At 47.3% G+C, this 21,175-nt stretch overlaps 1 protein-coding gene across 1 annotated transcript; it reads right to left on the reverse strand.

Annotated features, from left to right (window-relative positions):
* Window positions 1-464: 464 nt before the first annotated feature.
* FHL1 (four and a half LIM domains 1) lies at window positions 465-20,539 on the reverse strand. Its single transcript, XM_063141665.1, has 6 exons — window positions 20,426-20,539; window positions 10,345-10,526; window positions 6,072-6,249; window positions 4,373-4,542; window positions 3,688-3,874; window positions 465-2,235 (listed from the first exon to the last, which is right to left on the reverse strand). Exons 1-6 carry the CDS (start codon window positions 20,445-20,447, stop codon window positions 2,081-2,083), a joined length of 894 nt encoding a protein of 297 aa, XP_062997735.1. The 5' UTR covers window positions 20,448-20,539; the 3' UTR covers window positions 465-2,080.
* Window positions 20,540-21,175: the final 636 nt, after the last annotated feature.

The raw sequence follows: 21,175 nt of genomic DNA on the forward strand, positions 1-21,175 counted from the left end.
CATCTGTTGACCACATTCCCGTGTGTGTATCAGGACCCACATGTCGGTGATGAGGGGGCCGAAGGTGAGTGAGTCACACCTTTTTCTCTCTCTCTCTCCCTTCCCCCACCCAGCAGCCTGCCCTTGCTGGAAGTCTAAACAGTTTGCATGTGCAGAGGGCTTTCAGAATTAGGCTGAGGGCCACATGAAATTAATCCGAGGGTCAGAGGCTGCCCAGCCCAAGTCATCAACGATTTAGTGGGTTGGGTCCTCAAAGTTGGGCGTACTACTACTTTTTGTTGTTTGAGGTGGTCAAGTTGCACATTGTGGCTTAAATGTCAGTCTCAATTCCGGAAACAGTTGAAAACTGGCCAAAGTCATATATTGGTTGTGCACCATTAAACATAAATCAGGTTGTCTTTCCTCTAACAGTGTGAGTGCCTCCTGAATTGAAAAGGTGTCAAAAAAGAAAATTCAACACTGAATGCAAGCAAGCAGTAATTACTTATTTATTAGAGGAAATGCCTTAGTATCGCACAAGACTTGCCACCCTAATAATTCAACCAGTGTACATGTAGTTCTAATCCCCCACCCACCCATCCACCCAGACTTCACAAGCAAACATTGTGTGCAGAAAATGAATGACGAAAGTCTACATAAAAGGCATATTTCAGTAGCGAGGTATAAAAGCTAGTAGTCAGGCAAATTGCTTTTGCAATCCAACAAAGATAAAGGATTGATTATTGCTTCCTAAATGTATTTAAGGGTGGCTTATTCTAAAACTAGCAGTGGCCACTCCAAAAGGTTAAAAAGTGGTTAAAACAAGCCATGGAGTATACATTCACTGCAGAATTTCTTGTAATAGTAGGTTAAGAAAACAAGTTTATTGTTGCTATTACCTGCATAAGGATTATTATAAACGCATGCTTAAGGGAAGCAACAAACCTTAAAGTCTTAATCCACAGATTGGGAGGGTAGAGTCAGATGGCCAGTTTTTCCCCCTGTGAGTTTGTCCGTTTCTAAAATTGGAAATGTACAAAGACACCCCCCCCCCCCAGCCTGTGATTTGACATTCTGTTAGGGCAAACTCTCTGCTTCTAGCAAGTCTAATTTGGATGCTTTGCCTACCACATCCTGAGGACAGATGTCCGTCCCCCCTCAAAAAAAATAATATCTGAAGCTTTATACAAAGCCTGGTCTTTTAAAACAACAGTGAAAGGCTCTCAAAAAGAATGAATTTGGGAGGGGAGCCCTGTGAATTTAAGGCTATTTCGAAGGATGCCAATGTCTGTAAAAAAGCTGAAAAGGAGAGAGGCTATTTAGGGAAACTTGGGATCATTGTTCTAAGAGCAGGAAGTTTCTAAGTTAGAAAGCGGAGGGTCTGTTCCGTAGACGTAGCACAGCCTAATCTGGAACAGGAATGTTTTGAAATAAGGCACATAAACAATTGTGCACTTCACTGAAAAGAAGCGCTTTTACATTTGGGTGGGTACCACCAGGGGGGGCTTGCAGCACAAGGACACAGTCACAGACGCGCACAAGAGAGAGAAGAGGACATTCTCTTTCTAAAAAGCTTGATTTAAAATACTGTGTCCCTGATCAGTGCTTAAAGCAGGATCCAACTCGTTCCCGAGGTTTTTGTTCATTGGAACTGCACCACAAAAGGAGAGCAGAAAGCTCCCTTTAAAAGCAGCCATGTGAATTCACCCTCATTTTACTGGGTACCCAGAAGTTCGCAAACTCATCAGCTCTTTGCTTTTGCCTGTGCTGTGTTAGCAGTCCGTGCAGTAAGTATATATGGATGCGCAAAAGCTCTGCCTAAACGCCGGTGGGCATCTTAAGGATGGCAAAGAAAAAAGCACAATTAGCTGCAGTTCTTACTGCAGAAGTTTTATTTTGATGTCACCTGCGGAGTGTGGGAAGAGCGCATAGAGCAAGGTGCCTTACATTCTTTAGGAAAGCAAGTGGGGAGTTGGGTGCCTAAATTGCAAAAATCCTACAGCCGGGCAGCCTGTGAGTGGATCATATCCAAGCGCAAGGTTCAACGTCCACTCCGTGGCAAGGGGCCAGATGCTGCCCAACCGCTCTTCCTCCTCCTCCCTTACAGCTTCTTAGCACAGTTGGGGCAGTACACTTGGTCAAGGTGATAGACAAAAGGCTTGTTAGCCAAAGGGATGGAACATTTCTTGCAGTTGAAGCAGTATTCGTGCCAGGATTGGCCTTCGTGGCTGACCACGTTGGTGCCTTTTCCAAAACCTGTTGATAAAGAAGAGATGAGTTGACTGAAAGGTGAGGAGATCACTGAACTGATTAGCAGTCAGTCCTCTGCTGCGTCTCTCACCGACTAGACTACGTGAAAGAGACCCTTTCCGGGGTGTAAGAACTGATAATATGCAGAGGGAAACGGAAGAAGCCCGGTACCAATCCCATTAAATCAGCTAGCAAACCTTGCAACGTTTAATGGAGGACCGTTCGGTAGAAATCCAATGAACAGCCCTAACCTTGTATGTACAGGTGTCTCTATCCATTCAATAGATGCAGTAAAAGGCTATATTATTTAGGGGCAGCTTGGTTTAGAAAAAGAGGCGACCAGGAGGGCTGTAACAGGTTTACAACATTCTGCATGATGGAGAGAGTTAAAGTGGAACTTTTTCTCCCGTGTACCACTAGAATGGGGTTGATTACAGTAGATTCAGGACAGATGGGGGGGGCCAAGGCCTTATAACCCAGGGGTGGGGAATGATGGCCATCCAGATGTTGGTGCAGTGCAACTCCCATCAGGTTTGGGACCAAGTTCCTTGAAGGACCGCCTTCACCCATACCAGCCTGCCCGCACTTTAAAATCAGAAAGAGAGTCCCTTCTCACCTTCCCCCCAGTGAGGGCAATTAGGTGGGTGTCCACGTGGGAGAGGGCCTTCTCTGTGGTGGCCCCAGACCTGTGGAACAAGCTCCATCGGAGGTACACCATGCACCATCCTTGCAGGCTTTTAAGAAGGCATTTAAATACATGATTTGAGCCTCGTGTGGCGCAGAGCGGTAAAGCAGCAGTTTCTGCAGCTGAAACTCCCCACGGCCTGAGCTCGATCCCAGCGGAAGCTGGTTTCAGGCAGCCAGCTCAGGTCGACTCAGCCTTCCATCCTCCCGAGGTCGGTAAAATGAGTACCCAGCTAGCTGGGGCAAAGGCAACGGCAAACCACCCCGCTATAAGGCCTGCCAAGAAAACGTCAGCGAAAGCTGGTGTCCCTCCAAGAGTCAGTAATGACTCAGTGCTTGCACGAGAGGTTCCTTTCCTTTCCTTAAATACATACATACTTGGGATGTTTTGAATACATTTAAAAAAAAACTCGGGAGCAGGCTCACAGGGCAAAACATTGGCAAATATTAGTGCAAATCTCCACTGTTTTCTTAGACTACAGCAGCAACAGCTTGAAAAATGGCCACTGCTGACACAAAACCCACTAGGGACACCCATAGCCATGCTTAAATCCTGTTTGAAATCAATGGGGCTTGTTAGTTGCTATGAACTTGCTCCATTGGTTTCAAACAGGCGTTAGGCACAGTGACTAAACTTTCTACGGTTGTGGGGCGATAGTGGATGGTATTTCCGACTGCAAATCGAAGTGCTGAGATACCGCCTAGTGTCTGCACATGGGTGAACCAACCCTCAGTCCCCTTGGAACGTTGCTTAGCAGTGGTTGATTTGCTCACCTGTGATGGGATTCTTGCAATTGTTGCATTTCTTGGCAACAAAGGACTTGTAGCAATCCACACAGTAGAATTGATCCTCCACGGCTGTGAAGCGCTGTCCTCCTAGCTTCTTCGTGCAGGTGGCACACACGAAGCACTCAGCATGGTAGGGGCGATCCTGGTAGGAGACTCCTCCGGAAGTGATAGCCTAGCACAGAGAAGCGAAACAATGGTCAGTGTATTGCCTGATGATACATTTTCATGCATAATCCAGTGAACGAGGGCTAGAAAGATCTATCAAAGACCTGGCACGAGAGCTCGCTGATGGGCCCAGATTGTAACTGGCACCCAACCACAATGTTCCCATCTGTAAAATGGGCATAATTAGCAATAGTCACTGCTTAATTTTAAGCTCATCTGCTACAGTGCTGTCACTACACACAGCTAGGGAATAATAGGAAATTGGATGTATGAATCAGAAGGAGTACGTTTGAACACATGCCCACCCTTCTGAATAAACAGGAGGACTGAGAGTACAGTTTTATTACTTTAGCAAGATACTAAAAAGAATCCCAAGTTACATTTTGCATACCTTTTAATGTTCACTGTTTTTAACTTTTGTAAACCGCCCAGAGAGCTTCGCCTCTGGGGTGGTATATAAATTTAATAAATAAATAAATAAACGACCAAACTCTGGAGTACTTACATTCTTGCACTTCACACAGGTCTTGGCAAATTTATGCTCATGGCAGGTGACGCAGTAGATCTCATCATCTTTGGGGAAGAAGCTGGCTGTGCCGATCACCTGCTTGCACTGGCTGCAGGTGAAGCAGTCCTTGTGCCAAACGGTCTTCTTGTATTCCACGTTCTGATCACCTGCCAGGACAAAAGAGGAGAGGAGACGCCCCCCACGGGTGGGGTTTTACATTTGTTTTGGAGGACTTTGAGACTCCATAACTTCGAGTTGGCGAGACACTTTTGGGGCGGGGGGAATAAAACACATGGGATGGCCATCTTGGACTGTCCCACTTCAGAGGCCAGGCAGAGGGATTGATACGTTTGCATGCTGTCCTGCATCCAAAATTCCTTGCATCTAGAAAATAAGCATGCCAGGGGGCTAGGCCAGAGCCCTTCTCCCTGACATGCTGGCTTCCCACAGGTAGGGAGATCTTGATTTGAAGAAGCATGTGAACATACAACCCCACCACTAGCATCACCACCTACAGAGTGCTGGTACTACCATTCAAAGCCCTGAGCAGCTTGGGGTCAGGCTACCTGAAGATCGTCTGCTTCCATATTCACCTGCCCAGACCCTAAGATCAGCTCCAGTTGTCCTTCTCCAAGAGCCCCTGCCAAAGGAAGTGAGGTGGGTGGCTACTAGGAGGAAGAGGGCCTTTTCTGCTGTGGCACCCTGGCTGTGGAGTGAGCTTCCCAGGGACGTTTGCTTGGTGCCAACACGGTGCTTGCTTGGACAACTGGTGAAGACCTTTTTATTCTCCCAGGCATTTCAGTTTTTCAGTGTTTTATATCCAGTATTGTATTTTAAAAATTTTGCACTGCTGTTAGCTTCTTCTTGGTTATTACAATTATTTTTACATTGTAATTTTAAATCTGTAAACTTTTATATTGCGTCTTATTGGCTGTATTTTATTGCCTTGTACTTTTGCAATCTGCCCAGAGAACTTCAGTTATTGGGCAGTATAAAAATGAAATACATACATACATGCATACAGAAGTGGCACAGTCCTCAGAAGACTATACCAGGGGTTTAGGTTTTCCTGAACGTGTAGGCTAGCCCTTAATCGGGCAAGGATTCAGCCTGCCTTTTGCCCCATGGCAGGAGCCTGCTCCATCATCGAGGGAGATGAGCCACCCATGGGCATGTGCAGCACATTTCATTAGGGTTGGTTTGGTTTTTTAAAGGCCAACATTTATTGAATACTCAGTCATAAGGGACATCATTTTCATTCCTTCATTTATTAAACACTGTGGACACCGATGCCCCACTGGGTGTTCAGCTTGCCTGTCTGTGGGTGGGCCGTTGCAGGTGTGGGAGGGGGGAGGAATGAGGAGATGCCTTACGAGGTGACATTGGCCTTGGGGGGCCTCCTCCTGGGCTCTTTGAAGCGTGGCTGCCAGTACAGAGGCTCCTGGCAAAGCAATTCCTTTCCGCTCCTGCAGCTAGGAGCGACAGTGCGCTGTTGGGGGCGGCAGCAGCCGAGCAGCCAGAGGACTGTTTCCGCTGCATCTGGATCCCCCTCTGGGTCCCTACTCAGCGCCCCCTCAATATGGCGCTCATTGCCTGAGACATTAGGGTGTGCCTGGGCACACCCGGCACACCCCTAGTGCACGCCTATGGAGCCGTCCCGCCCCGAAGCAGGCCCAACGCCGTCATGAGCACTTACCTGCCACGATGGGCTTCAGGCAACCCTTGCAGTGGGGTGCCCCCTCGGTGGTGGTGCATTTGTTGCACCACACCTTGTTGTTCTCCTTCAGCATGAAGGGCTCGTTCACCAGAGACGTGTAGCATTTGAAGCAACGGAAGCAGTTCTCATGCCAGTAGCGGTTCTTGAAATGCAGCTCCTGCAAGAAGGGGGCAGGGAAACGGCCACCATCAGAGGACTTTTCAAAGCTGGAGGGAAACCGGAATCGAACCCGCTTCTGTCTCCAGGACAACAGCAACACAGTGCAACAAGCGCTGCAGGATCAGAGCTTGTTGCATGGTGTTGCTATGTGTTAATTGTCATTTTAAACATTTAAATGTTTTAATGGAATGTGTTTAATAAACTTTTAAGTTTTGTATATCTCTATAGGTTTTTTATATAAATATGTTTTAAATTTTGTAATGCTGCCTTGAGGCCCAGCATTGGGCAAAAGGTGGGATATTATTATTATTATTATTATTATTATTATTATTATTATTATTATTATTATTATTATTATTATTATTATTATCCCCCTACCCCATCAAAAGCCCTTTCCTCAGTTTGACTGCCAGAAACTTGACTGCAAGCAATCTGAAGTCGGGTCACCGCTGTGGCTTGTACAGCAGCCAAGCACAGCACAGGTACTGCTAAATCAATGTCGCACTGGCCATTTACAGCGCAGGGTTCTCGGTCTCCCTACCAGTGCTCCCGACCATTTACAGCGCAGGGTTCTAGGTCTCCCTACCAGTATTCCTGACCATTTACAGCGTAGGGTTCTCGGTCTCCCTACAAGTGCTCCCGACCATTTACAGTGCAGGGTCACCCTACCAGTGCTCCCAACCATTTACAGCGTAGGGTTCTCGGTCTCCCTACCAGTGCTCCCAACCATTTACAGCGCAGGGTTCTAGGTCTCCCTACCAGTATTCCTGACCATTTACAGCGTAGGGTTCTCAGTCTCCCTTTTTTTTATATATATAATTTTTATTTGTTTTCTACACTATATAAACATACAACATACAATAGTAATAATAATAAAAAGAAAAACATCAAACAACTGCTACATACATATTGAATAAATGTTGAGTACATATATGTTGAATAAGTATTACCTATACATTATCATACTACAACATAATCATTCTTAACATAAAAGTGCACCCCCCACCTCGGGATCTATTCCTGAGTCCAAAATCTAATCGTTTCTTCTGCTGGCGGTTTCCCACTTCCCTTAGTAAACACAAATATTAGGAACTGTTTCCAGATTCCTTCAAACTCATTTATTTTAGTTACGCCTTTTCTCCATTTAATATTACATGTCAGTTTATCATTAATGGCTATATCCCATACTTCTTTGTACCATTCTTCAATAGAATATTCCCCTTGAATCTTCCAGTTCCTAGCTACCATCAATCGTGCTGCAACCAGCAAACTCGATATCAGCTCTTTAGTTTCTTTTCCACACTTTATATCTTCAAATAGTGACAGCAATGCAATCTTTGGTGTTTGTTCTATTTTCATTCCCACTATTTCTTCAATTTCTGAAAACACCATCTTGTTAATATCTTTGTACATATTTGCATTGCCACCACATATGTAAATACGTTCCTTTTTCCCCACAACCTCTCCAACAATTTGCTGAATGCTGATCATTTATCTTATTCAATCTAATCGGGGTTAGGTACTACCTCCACAAAATTTTAAAATAGTTCTCCTTTATTCTCACTGATAAACTTCTCAACACTCTTTGTTTCCATAGTCCCTCCCATCTCTGTCTCCCTACCAGTGCTCCCGACCATTTACAGTGCAGGGTCTCCCTACAAGTGCTCCCGACCATTTACAGCGCAGGGTTCTAGGTCTCCCTACAAGTGCTCCCAACCATTTACAGTGCAGGGTCACCCTACCAGTGCTCCCGACCATTTACAGCACAGGGTTCTAGGTCTCCCTACAAGTGCTCCCAACCATTTACAGTGCAGGGTCTCCCTACCAGTGCTCCCAACCATTTACAGTGTAGGGTTCTCGGTCTCCCTACCAGTGCTCCCGACCATTTACAGCGCAGGGTTCTAGGTCTCCCTACCAGTGCTCCCAACCATTTACAGCGTAGGGTTCTTGGTCTCCCTACCAGTGTTCCTGACCATTTACAGCGCAGGGTTCTAGGTCTCCCTACCAGTATTCCTGACCATTTACAGCGTAGGGTTCTCGGTCTCCCTACCAGTGCTCCCGACCATTTACAGCACAGGGTTCTAGGTCTCCCTACAAGTGCTCCTGACCATTTACAGTGCAGGGTCTCCCTACCAGTGCTCCCGACCATTTACAGCGTAGGGTTCTCGGTCTCCCTACCAGTGTTCCTGACCATTTACAGCGCAGGGTTCTAGGTCTCCCTACCAGTATTCCTGACCATTTACAGCGTAGGGTTCTCGGTCTCCCTACCAGTGCTCCCGACCATTTACAGTGCAGGGTCTCCCTACCAGTGCTCCCGACCATTTACAGCGCAGGGTTCTAGGTCTCCCTACAAGTGCTCCCGACCATTTACAGTGCAGGGTCACCCTACCAGTGCTCCCGACCATTTACAGCACAGGGTTCTAGGTCTCCCCTACAAGTGCTCCCGACCACTTACAGTGCAGGGTCTCCCTACCAGTGCTCCCAACCATTTACAGCGAGGGTTCTAGGTCTCCCTACCAGTGCTCCCTGACCATTTACAGCACAGGGTTCTAGGTCTCCCTACAAGTGCTCCCGACCATTTACAGTGCAGGGTCTCCCTACCAGTATTCCTGACCATTTACAGCACAGGGTTCTAGGTCTCCCTACAAGTGCTCCCGACCATTTACAGTGCAGGGTCTCCCTACCAGTGCTCCCGACCATTTACAGTGCAGGGTTCTAGGTCTCCCTACCAGTGTTCCTGACCATTTACAGCGCAGGGTTCTAGGTCTCCCTACCAGTGCTCCCAACCATTTACAGCACAGGGTTCTAGGTCTTCCTACAAGTGCTCCTGACCATTTACAGTGCAGGGTCTCCCTACCAGTGCTCCCAACCATTTACAGCACAGGGTTCTAGGTCTTCCTACAAGTGCTCCTGACCATTTACAGTGCAGGGTCTCCCTACCAGTGCTCCCGACCATTTACAGCGCAGGGTTCTAGGTCTCCCTACAAGTGCTCCCGACCATTTACAGTACAGGGTCTCCCTACCAGTGCTCCCAACCATTTACAGGGTAGGGTTCTCGGTCTCCCTACCAGTGTTCCTGACCATTTACAGCACAGGGTTCTCGGTCTCCCTACCAGTGCTCCCAACCATTTACAGCGCAGGGTTCTCGGTCTCCCTACCAGTATTCCTGACCATTTACAGCGCAGGGTTCTAGGTCTCCCTACCAGTGCTCCCAACCATTTACAGCGCAGGGTTCTAGGTCTTCCTACAAGTGCTCCCGACCATTTACAGTGCAGGGTCTCCCTACCAGTGCTCCCGACCATTTACAGTGCAGGGTTCTAGGTCTCCCTACCAGTGTTCCTGACCATTTACAGCGCAGGGTTCTAGGTCTCCCTACCAGTGCTCCCAACCATTTACAGCGCAGGGTTCTAGGTCTTCCTACAAGTGCTCCTGACCATTTACAGTGCAGGGTCTCCCTACCAGTGCTCCCAACCATTTACAGCACAGGGTTCTAGGTCTTCCTACAAGTGCTCCTGACCATTTACAGTGCAGGGTCTCCCTACCAGTATTCCTGACCATTTACAGCACAGGGTTCTAGGTCTCCCTACAAGTGCTCCCGACCATTTACAGTGCAGGGTCTCCCTACCAGTGCTCCCGACCATTTACAGTGCAGGGTTCTAGGTCTCCCTACCAGTGTTCCTGACCATTTACAGCGCAGGGTTCTAGGTCTCCCTACCAGTGCTCCCAACCATTTACAGCGCAGGGTTCTAGGTCTTCCTACAAGTGCTCCTGACCATTTACAGTGCAGGGTCTCCCTACCAGTGCTCCCGACCATTTACAGCGCAGGGTTCTAGGTCTCCCTACAAGTGCTCCCGACCATTTACAGTGCAGGGTCTCCCTACCAGTGCTCCCAACCATTTACAGCGTAGGGTTCTCGGTCTCCCTACCAGTGTTCCTGACCATTTACAGCGCAGGGTTCTTGGTCTCCCTATCCCACAGTGAAGGCTGGTGGCTCCGATGTCAGTGGGGGCAGTGTATCCATTCCAGGTTTCACGCGGAGCCAGCCAGAACTCCGAAGGTGCCCTCCCAGGTGTTCAGCCCTGCCTTCCCTCACCTTGGAATCAGCCCCAATAGGCTTCCGGCACTCTGCGCAGGTGTTGGCGCAGAACTTCTCAAAGCACTTGACGCAGCAATGGCGGCCTTCCTTCTGCACATACTTCTTGCCATGCAGCGGATCGCGGCAGTAGTGGCAGTCAAAGCGCTCCGACATGGTGCCCACCGTGTAGCTGCTGGGCCCTTTGGAAGAAGAAGAAGAAGAAGATCATCAATGGCTACTAGTCCTGATGACTCTGTGCCACCTCCAATATCAGAGGCAGTAAGCCTGTGTACACCAGTGGCTGGGGAACATGGGTGGGAGGGTGCTGTGCTGTTGCACTCATGCCCTGCTGGATTCTGACTTAAATCCAGAATGGATTCGCAGCCCCACCAAAGGGAGAGCTATCAGCCCCCACTGGTAAACTCCATTGGAAAAAGCAATGTGTAAGTTGCATTTTCCCCCTTGAGTCACCAGGGGGTGCTATGGAGCTTCTGCTGCCCGCAGTAAAGCAACACAGGTGCTAAAAGATGTCAGAAACAGGCAGGCAGATATTCGCCCAGCAAAATTTGAGCAGCATCATGAATGAAAGGGCTGTTCTCGCCCAACATGCATCTCTCCCGCAGCTAGGGTTGGACCATGGGGTCAAAGTCCAGGGCCTCACAAATCACCACCCAGAAGAAGCCAGGCGCTGCGGGCAGCAGAAGGAAAAAAATCCACTTTATTCTTATAGCCATGATGGTGCTATGATTTAAGTGGGTTTAAAATGCAAAACTGCACAAGCTCAGAAGTGGAGGAGGAGGAGAAGGAGGGACAAACAGTGCTGTTGCTTTTGTTGTTCTAACTTATCAGGAACGTAGAAGCCGTTTTAAAGCATGGGGTGGTGTTTTGGGGTTGTGGGGAGGAGAAATGTTAGTTGTGTACTTCATACCTGAAGCTTGGAGAAGGGGACATTTTTCTCCCTCTCATATAATACTAGAACTTGGGAGATTCAGGACACGTAAAAGGAAGGACTTCGTCACACAGCACTTAGTTAAACTATGGAACTCACTACCACAAGATGTAGTGATGGACACCATTTTGGATGGCTTTAAAAGAGAACTTCATGCAGGAGAAGGCTACCAAAGGCTACTAGTCCTGGTGGCTCTATGCTACCACCAATATCAGAGGCAGTAATCCTATGTACACCAGTTGGTGGGGAACATGGGTGGGAGGGTGCTGTTGCACCATGTCCTGCTTGTTCATCCCTGGCCAATGGCTGCCTGGCCACTGTGTGAACAGAGTGCTGGACTAGATGGACCCTTGGTCTGATCCAACATCAGGGCTCTTCTGATGTTCTTAAGGGAGAGGTATAAGAACAGGGGCTAAAATTACCTAGCTGCAAGACTGCTCCCAACATGCTCCCTTCTCCCAAAGTGAGCTGGACTGCACAGGAAGAAAATATCCTTCCTCTCTGTGGCAGGAATGGGAGAGCATCAAAGTTCATAAGTGCCAGAAACATGACAGAGCCATTGTTACCATAGAGATTTTAAAAAGAATGTTCAGTGCATAAAAAGAACCGCGCTGGATCAGACCAAGGGCCCATGTAGTCCAGCGTACAGTGGCCAACCGGAGGCCTGTGGGTAGCCCACAAGTAGGATGTGTTCAAGAATCCCACACACTACCTGGGCATCTAATAAAATTAAAAGCCACCAATGGCCACGATTTTCTGTGGGCACAGAGTTGTGTTGCTCTGTCCCTTGGCATCTCTAAGGTGAAAACCACTATATGCGTTGCAAAGGTGGGAAACCGGCCACAGAGACCAAAAAAGACTAGCCCTGATGGTTGTGTGCTATCTCCAATATTCAAGGCAGTAAGTCTGTGAGATGAGCCTCGTGTGGCGCAGAGCGGTAAAGCAGCAGTTTCTGCAGGTGAAACTCTCCCCACGGCCTGAGTTCGATCCCAGCAGAAGCTGGTTCTCAGCCAGCCGGCTCAGGTCGACTCAGCCTTCCATCCTCCCGAGGTCGGTAAAATGAGTACCGAGTTAGCTGGGGGAAAGGGAATAATGGCCGGGGAAGGCAATGGCAAACCACCCCGCTATAAGGCCTGCCAAGAAAACGTCAGCGAAAGCTGGCGTCCTTCCAAGAGTCAGTAATGACTCAGTGCTTGCCTGAGAGGTTCCTTTCCTTTCCAAGCCTGTGTGCACCAGCTGCTGGGGAACATGGGTGGGAGGGTGCTATTGCACCATGTGCTGCTTGTTCATCCCTGGCCAATGGCTGCTGTGGCTACTGTGTGAACAGAGTCCTGGACTAGATGGACCCTTGGTCTGATCCAGCATCAGGGCACTTCTTATCTTCTAATGTTCTTAAGACATTTTTAACAAAATGCCCATGAAAACGGGTCTTTGCCCTCTGGGACAGTGATACCACTCCGGGGAAAGACAGCGCCAGTTCCGACTTGGGCCACCTTTTCTCAGAATTTTGGTAAAGCAACAGGGCCCAAGTCTCACTTCCCAGGCATCACTTAGTGATATCTTTGCAGCTGTGTAGTTTTAGACCTTGGGCGTAATGACCTCATGGGACCCTGCTTTAGACAGCTGTGTTGTGTTACTCCAGCTGTGGAACACGCAACTAACAATTCTCTTTCCCCTACAACCACCATGCCATGCTACTCCTGGTATGTTAAAACAACGTTTGCCAGCCATGATTTTTTTAAAAAATGATAATGCTCTGATCCTGTGCAGTTTTGCATTTTAAACTCACTTAAAACATCACAACATCATGACTGTATTAATAAAATACAGTTTGCTTCTGTTTCCCTGATCACCTGTTGTTCTCTGGGTGGGTGACTTTGACCAACATCCATTCCACGCCTAGTTGTACTACTGCATCTTTGACTCTACCCACTCAACAGCCATTTTGTCACCTGAGGTAGAATTCCCAGGATGCATCACCCCACATCTAACAATCATCTCTCTGATAGTCAGCCGGTTCTTTACGAGACCCCTCGCCAAGACCAGGAATTTTGCCCCAAGTGCCGACGGAAGAACTGCTATAACCACATAAGACTCAGGAAGTAAACAAACATGCAACATAAAATAAACGTTTTAACGAATGCATCCAAGACTCACACGGACTCCATGTCCTTGGACACAACCAAGACCCCAAACATCCATGTTTTGGAAGATCATATTTGGGATCGACTTCAAAGTTCAACGCTGTGGGGCCAAGTTGAAAGGGTGACCTTGGCCAAGACAGGCTGCATAGAATCACGAGTCCTCTTCCCCAAACAAGTAAACAGACTTGAAATATCCCAAATATGCCACTACAGGGCCAATTATGTGCTGCTTTGTAAACTCAACAGCTTTGTTTGTCCATGGCTGCTTCCTCTTGTTTTTAAGGAGCGGCGATTGTTCAGGATCCAAAGAAGCTTGTGCTAGAAGATTCCCAAAGGGTCCTTTGAGAACCAGGGGGGTGCGGGGGGTGTCTATACGTACGGAAATCCCCGGGATGGCGGCACAGTGGCAAAATGAAAAAGCCAGGGATTTAACCCAACTTTTCTCTCTGGAATGAGGTGACGACGGTGCATTTGCTCTCTGTTGCTGCTCCAGGGTTGCAGCAAAGGCGTGGCCAGGCAGATGGCAACCCCTGATTGGTCTCCATCTGCCTGGACAGTGGGGAGGGGTGGGCCAGCTAGCCGAACAGCCGCTGGAACGCCTCCACGCTTCCTCCAGCATGGGAAGAGAAAATGCTTGGCAGGGAACGCCAAGGTGGGGGGAAAGGTTAAAGGTTAACAGGGAGGGCACGCAGCTGCACTCCTGTGGCAATGTGCAGTGGCATGGCCATGCACGGGGCAGCGGTGCACAGGGCAGCAGCAGATCCCCTGCCTCTGATGTAAAATCCCGCACTCGCTCCTCAGCATGGGGACAATCCCGCCGGAGGCATTTCAACAACGATTGCACAGCCATGGAAGCTGTAGTTTCTAGATCCGTGCATGGAACAGGGTGTTGGACTAAATAACCTCCAAATTCTGTTCCAGATCTAGCATTCTAAATCTCTAAGAATCAAGTTTTTAATTTAAAAAAAAATCAGAAAACAGCCATTTTGGCACTCTGTCAACAGCTATGAGTCCTGATGGCTGTGTGCTACCTCCAGCAGCAGAGGCAGTAAGCCTACACACACCGGTTGCTGTGGAACATGGGTGGGAGGGTGCTGTTGTGCTCATGTCCTGTTGGTGGGTTTCCCACAGGCAGCTGGTTGGCCATTGTGGGGTAAAGGACGCTGGATGAAATGGACCCTGGATCTCATCCATCAGGGTTTATCTTACATTCTTTTGCTCAGGGCTAAAGGATGAAATGGGCGTTCTAGTCCAAAACATCTGGAGGCCACAAGCTGCCCATCCCTGGACTAAATGCGCACCACTGCGGTTTTACTTCCAGGGCCGCCATGTGGTTGCAATGGATGAAGAACATCCCCGCATAATGTCTGGCCCTAAGGAGAAGCTTTCTGAGCTCAGCAGTTCACAGGGGCGGGCAACGAAGACCCCAGCGGGAGAATTTAGACTCAGCGCTGCCCAATTTGCATTTGGAAAGTGAGCCAAATTGGCACTTGACCCAAGAATTAGTGCCCCAAAGCCAAGCTTGCAACTAAAAGGCCTTATGGAGAAAGTGGAGCCATTTCGACTCTTTCTGGTTATTTCCCAGCAGAGCGGAAAGTTTGTTTTCGTTTTTAGTCCCCTTACTAACATGTAGCTTTCATGGCTGGGACCCCATCTCCCCTCCAGTTTGCCAAAACTTCCAGCTATGTTAACCTTGACCTGTCTCCCAGTTATCTGGAGAGCCTCCACCTCATCAATCACGGCATGAGACGGATCGCTGGAGATCGCTTCCTCTCTTGGGTGTCTCTTTCTTTGCCAGAGTCACTTTTGCCATTGATTTCATTTCATTACTTTTTTAAAAAAGAAAGCAACATTAGATCTCCAGATCTGGATTTGGTCCACAGCTTGCCAGGCCCGCCTTAAGCTACCGCAAATTATAGGGTCGCAAAAGCTAAAACCAGAAGAAGCTAGCAAGGCATGCTGATCCGGAGGCCCGCGCAGGAGCAGGGAGAGCTAAGAAAAACAAATGTGTTAATTGCTAACTCATTTCTGTAATGTTCTCTCAGTCCAGTCTAAATATAAGTACATTACCCCATTGTTTTCCTGACTCACTTGGCCTTTAACTTGATTACCCGGAATTTTGTCCTGCTATATAAAGTCTACTGTATCATGGCAACTGTTTCCAGAGCCTGACAAATGCAGCAGAGCCAAAACTGATAAGCAGGGAACCATAATACAGGATGTGTGCTAATGTCTGACGAGGGCTGTGGAAAGATGATAAACCCTAAACAAAGGAACGGCAGAGAAGGTAGGGGACAGAGAGGTTACAGATCGATTATCTCCTGTCCCTATTTTGAAAGAACTCTGCCTGGTTAACTTCCTTTTGGTCTCTCAAGACATGCCTGATAGTCAGTTTCCTGGATATTAGCAATCAAAACGCACACGAAGTTTGCAAAAAGTCAACGGATCTGAAGCAATGGTGCATTTACACAGAGCTCTTACTCTACTTTCAGGACTGCTCTTAACAGCCTGCAAGGTTCCTAGTCCTGAAGAATTTGCAGGTAGCCAGTTCTAGATGAGTATCGAACACCTTCTTACAAGCACTGAATGATTCAGCTCTAGTTGCTGTCACCTTAGAAATTTATTCAGCTCAGTACCACCAGAAGCACAGCTACGGTTCTTCAAATCCATGTTGGTCTTGTCTACTGCAATCATTATTACATGTTGTTTTTATTCTGTCATTTATTATTGTGTTTTTAATTGCATTTATTTCAACTAAGTTGTCAGGCACCTTGAGCATCGTTTCCGTGGTGGAAAGGCAGGGTATAAATCAAAGACAGCCAGGGTGGTGTAGTGGCTAAAGTGTTGGACTGGGAGTCGGGAGATCCGAGTTCTAGTCCCCACTCGGCCATGGAAACCCACTGGGTGACTTTGGGCCAGTCACAGACTCTCAGCCCAACCTACCTCACAGGGTTGTTGTTGTGAGGATAAAATGGAGAGAAGGATTATGTATGCCACCTTGGGTTCCTTGGAGGGAAAAAGGCGTGATATAAATGTAATAAATCAAGAAAACAAGCAAACGAATTCTTATGGACTTCTACCGCCTTTGTTGGGGAGTGGCTCAGTGGTAGAACACCTGCTTTGCATGCAGAAGGCCCTGGGTTGAACCCCCAGCATGTTCAGGTAGGACAGTAAAAGCAACTGCCTGAAACCCAGGACAGCCGCTGCCGGTTAGTGTTAAACACATTTAGACGGAGCAGTGCGACTGTGCTTATGACAACTGCAGTGAGCTGGAGAAGCACCCACAAGGGAGCAGTATTCTGGACTAAGAGCGTCATCGCACCAGCGTTATACTGTGCAATCACTGTGAATTGCGTGCAAAGGACTCCGAAGTTTTCCAGCTTATAATCTGCTTTTATTGTGAAGTACTCCCATGCATCCTGCTTTAATTGTGCTTCAAAGGCAAAAACCTTGCATTATTTTGCTACTAGTTTTGAGCGTATCATTTGTTGTTTTCCGCGCGGCCACTGGGGCGCAGGAGCAGGATCTGAAGAAAAATTAAACAAATGCTTACATCTGCGTAAGCTTTAAAGATAAAGATATCAAAATTGGCACAGTAATAGAAATTAAGGAGAGCTTTAAGCACACCAAATTTGAATCAGATTGGGTCATCCGTTGATTGTTTTATTATTATATAATTTTTGGATTTCCCCCCTTAAACCCATTTCCTGGTGTGCAAAGGATCTAGCCGCCCGGTAGCAACAACAACAACAACAACAATGGTGACAACTTAGCGCTGTAGGGGATAATTCGAGGGAAACAGGTACGAGGGATGAAGCTATAATACTTAAACTGAAGACAATGCTTAAGTGAGTGGGAAGGCATGCAAAAGAGCAATTTCCTCATTTGGGTGCCCTACAGGTGTGCTGGAGAGCAACTGCCATCATTTCCAGCCAGCACGAAGAGAGCTGCATCAGAGGCGTCTTTTCCCATGGGGTAGACCCTAATTCCTCGCGTCCTCCTCTCACCTCAAGGCAAGCAGCTTTGGCAGGCTTCCAAGGCGTGGCGAGGACCCAAGTTCAACTCCGGAGCTTTCTCAAGTTGAGAAATATCCGAGTGGCGATTGGCTAAAATGTGGGAGGGGGCTTTGAGTCCTGTGGGTCAAAGCTAGGCTTTAGTACTCCCTGCCTGAGGAAGTCTGGCTTTGCCCCTCGCTCTCTGATGGCGTGCCACCATCTCATGATTTTTATTTCTACAGGAATTCAGCCTGTCAAATTGTACGATTGTTTTTATACTCCCCGGGATAGTGAATTTTGCTACGTGTTTTTTTTTTTTTAATATGCTGTCTCTTTCAATTGCTTTTTTTATATATAGTGTTTTAGTTGTGATTGTATGTAAGCCAATTTAGGACACAATCCTACACATTGGCTCGGGAATTCTGGGAGTTGTAGGGGGGGGTTGTTGTTGTTTCCCCCCTGCCTAAAGATGCGTAGGGTTGCATCGTAGTACAACTTAGTACTAAGTTGTACTAAGTACCAAGTACAGTCAGCCATACTAAGTTGTACTTAGTAACAACTTAGCGTGGCTGGCTGGGGATTTCTGGGAGTTACAGGACTGTTTTCTGCCAAGACATGCATAGGATTGTGCCCGTAAGTATTCTAAAGTGGAAATGTGAGTGCAAATGCTTTGAGTAATATCCATCCTAATAATGTTTCTATCACGCTGCTTTTAACCCTTTGGGAGAGAAATGAGTTAATTCATTCTGTGCTTCGTTAACAAAGGGTGCTTCCAGATGGAGGGCTCCTAGTCTACCAATTAGAAGGCCCTTGTGAGCACTATTCCGATTTTTCCTTCTTAACAGAGCTTCTGCACTAAGAAAAAGACAGAAGAAGCGGTGGGAAAATACGGGAGGATTCTAACAAGTGGGAAATGATGAATCTGGACGGACAGACGGACGCCCCATAAAATTCCGTGAATGAGGCCGGGGGACGGCGTGATAAAAGCTTTATCCGGAAGCTTACGCGCAGCACAAGTGGCCTGAAGCTCTTCAAGGGAACGGTGTCCTTTCTTTTCCACGTAGGATACTTTTGAAAAGGCTACAGTCAACCCCAGGTCGAAATGACCCAGGCAGCTCTCAGTTTGACTGACGTTTCATAGGCCTATGTTTACATGCAGCGTGGAGAGAGACCATTGGGCAGCCTGTTTTCCAGTAGAGCGGAGGACCAGGCTCCATTCCAGGACCGCAAGGGAATTCATCGCAGCCCCAAGAGATCCAGGGAATTTTTTTTAACATGCTGGGCTACAGCCTGGATCAATTTAACCACGGCTCTGTGCCATGATCCTGCACAAATGAAGAAGCATAGGACATGACAAAAATTATTATTATTATTATTATTATTATTATTATTATTATTATTATTATTATTATTTATATAGCACCATCAATGTACATTGATGTACACCATCAATGTACAAAAGGATGGCATTCAACCTCCTGAGAATCTGAGACTGGACTTTGAAAAAATAACGACAATGAAATAAGACCACGTTTCTAGTCCTTAAGGTCGAGAGGTTTGGCTTGGAAGATTTGAGAGGTTTCTCTTGGTGATTTCCCAGAACTTGGGAGGTCGTGGCTCAGCCTGATTTCCTGTTGGGCTAGGGGTGGGCTTTGGCGCCCTGAGCTTCCCAATCAAAGCTAAATATTCAAAATATGCAAATGTATTTAATTTCCATATATTATCCCCACAATGTAAGCTGGTTGCAGAAACCAGCAATTCTTTCTTAGTGCAGAATCTTGCCTGGGGATCCAAGGTGGCCATACGCTGCATTCTGCTTATGCACAGGAGCTTTTCAGCTCCCCTGTATCTCTGGAAAAGGCCCCCTCTCCCAATGAGAGAGGGGCTCTCCAGAGATGAACAGGGTCTGTCAGTGAAAGGAAAGATCTCTCCCCTGTCCACAGAAGTGCACAGGGACGGAGGATGTGGATCTGCGCCCCTAACATCAAAAGAAAGGTTGATTTGATGATTTGCTTAAGTGCAGAAAACATGATTCTCGATCATGCCCCTGCTTTACTGCCACACCGATTGTATTTTGAATTCTAATTCTATTGCCCAGGGAGGTTTGTCTTTCTGGGAGGACAGGAAAAGAGAAAAGCCATCAAATGAAATCTGCCAACTAAAAAGGAATGTAGAAGCTGCAGAGTTTTATAAGGATGTTCTACATGACTAAGCCTGTGAATAAGCGCGTTTAATCAAAATCCTGAAAATTTCCCCTACTGACCAGCACAGAATCGGCTGGGCTCCCTTGAGATGCTGAGAACTCTTAGTGCATTCTCCATCAGTCCATCATCAGGCAACTAGGATTTGACCACTAGTGTAAATCCTGCAGTGTTGGGATTGATAAAGTAAACAGCAATTGATCACCACGATGCTGCTGAAACACAGGACGATGGGCTTGAGCGATGAGGTAGAATCCCCTAGTTCAAACCAGCTATGAACCCATCCAGTGGCCTTTGACTAGGTTTACACACACACACACACACACACACACACACACACACCTTCCCCAATCTGTAAAATGGGCACAGTAATATCAGGACAGCAACATAGGAAGCTGCCCTAAAATGAGTCACACCCCTTCAGCAGTATCGTCTCCCAAAGAAGACTTTAAGGGAGACTCTTCTCAGGGTTATTGAAGTGTTTCTGGAACCTTTAGGAAAAGCATGATGTGATTCCTAAAGATAATCATTATTACAGACTGACAAAAAGGGAAACAAACATGTTTATATTGTTAAAGACTTCTGAAATTGATCAACAGATGTCTATTCCTTGGAAGGAAATTTCACACACAATCCCCCAAATTGTTCACAGTTTGCTGGAAGTGCTCAATGACCTGGTAAGGATGCATTAAATTAAAGAAATCTTGGCACAATACAAACCCTGGCACAAGCAAACCTGCACTGAAAGCATAAAAGACCTCTCTGCAACATTTGCACATCGAAGCCAAAGGGAAGGTCTTGGGTGCTTACCTGAATGCCTGTGGTATGCCATCCTGCAGAGACAAATTCACAACCGGCCTTACTTTAGACAAGGGAGCTCAGCTGATAAGACCAGGTCCCACTTTGATCGCTAGCACATAGTTATGGGAGGCTATTAATATGGGGGGGAGGGCTACCCACTGATGTCCACACCCCTTCAGAAGGACTCACAGACCTAATCCCACTCAAATCCTATTGCCATTTTAGGTGATCTCGGGGGAGAAGAATAGGGCAGAGGGAATGCAGCACTGACAACATATAAATACCTGGCCAACGACTTCAGCCTCCAAAACTGTCCGAATGCTGGACAGTCTTTAGAGGAACCTGAGCCCTCATGCTGGAGCACAAAACAAGCTTGGCTTGAGGCACATTTCGTGCTCAGCCGCCTAAGACAGTTCGCTGCTTATCTTCCGAAAAGAAGAGCCACAATGTTGTCCCGGCCGGTGGGACGGAGGCCTTGTGGTGGCTTATTCATACTTCCTACAGCATTTCTGAGATGGAACTTGTCAAACAATGCTGGCTACCTTGCGAGGGAAAACTGGATACCTCCATCTCAGGGGGCAACACTGAAAGCCTACCTAGAAGCGGCAAGATTTAGAGAAACTTTGCCCAAAATTGGCTGCCCCAATGCCTGATGTTCCATTACACGACTCACAATTCAACAACGTTGTTGTTTATCGCCTATCGCCATAGGTCCGGGATCTCCAAAGTGATGTCTGCAGGCACTAGTGTGAGTGCAGA

Source organism: Elgaria multicarinata, chromosome 15 (assembly GCF_023053635.1).
Source record: "Elgaria multicarinata webbii isolate HBS135686 ecotype San Diego chromosome 15, rElgMul1.1.pri, whole genome shotgun sequence".
Taxonomy (NCBI): Eukaryota; Metazoa; Chordata; class Lepidosauria; order Squamata; family Anguidae; genus Elgaria; species Elgaria multicarinata.

Bases quoted from the DNA above. Each gene is read 5' to 3' on its own strand.
- FHL1 (XM_063141665.1), bottom strand. From the start codon at position 20,447: ATGGCATACCACAGGCATTCAG. The intron at 6,250-10,344 runs GTGAGGGAAGGC...CCCTTCTTGCAG, and splicing joins CTATTGGGGCTGATTCCAAG to GAGCTGCATTTCAAGAACCG. The intron at 4,543-6,071 runs GTAAGTGCTCAT...TTGTCCTGGCAG, and splicing joins CCTGAAGCCCATCGTGGCAG to GTGATCAGAACGTGGAATAC.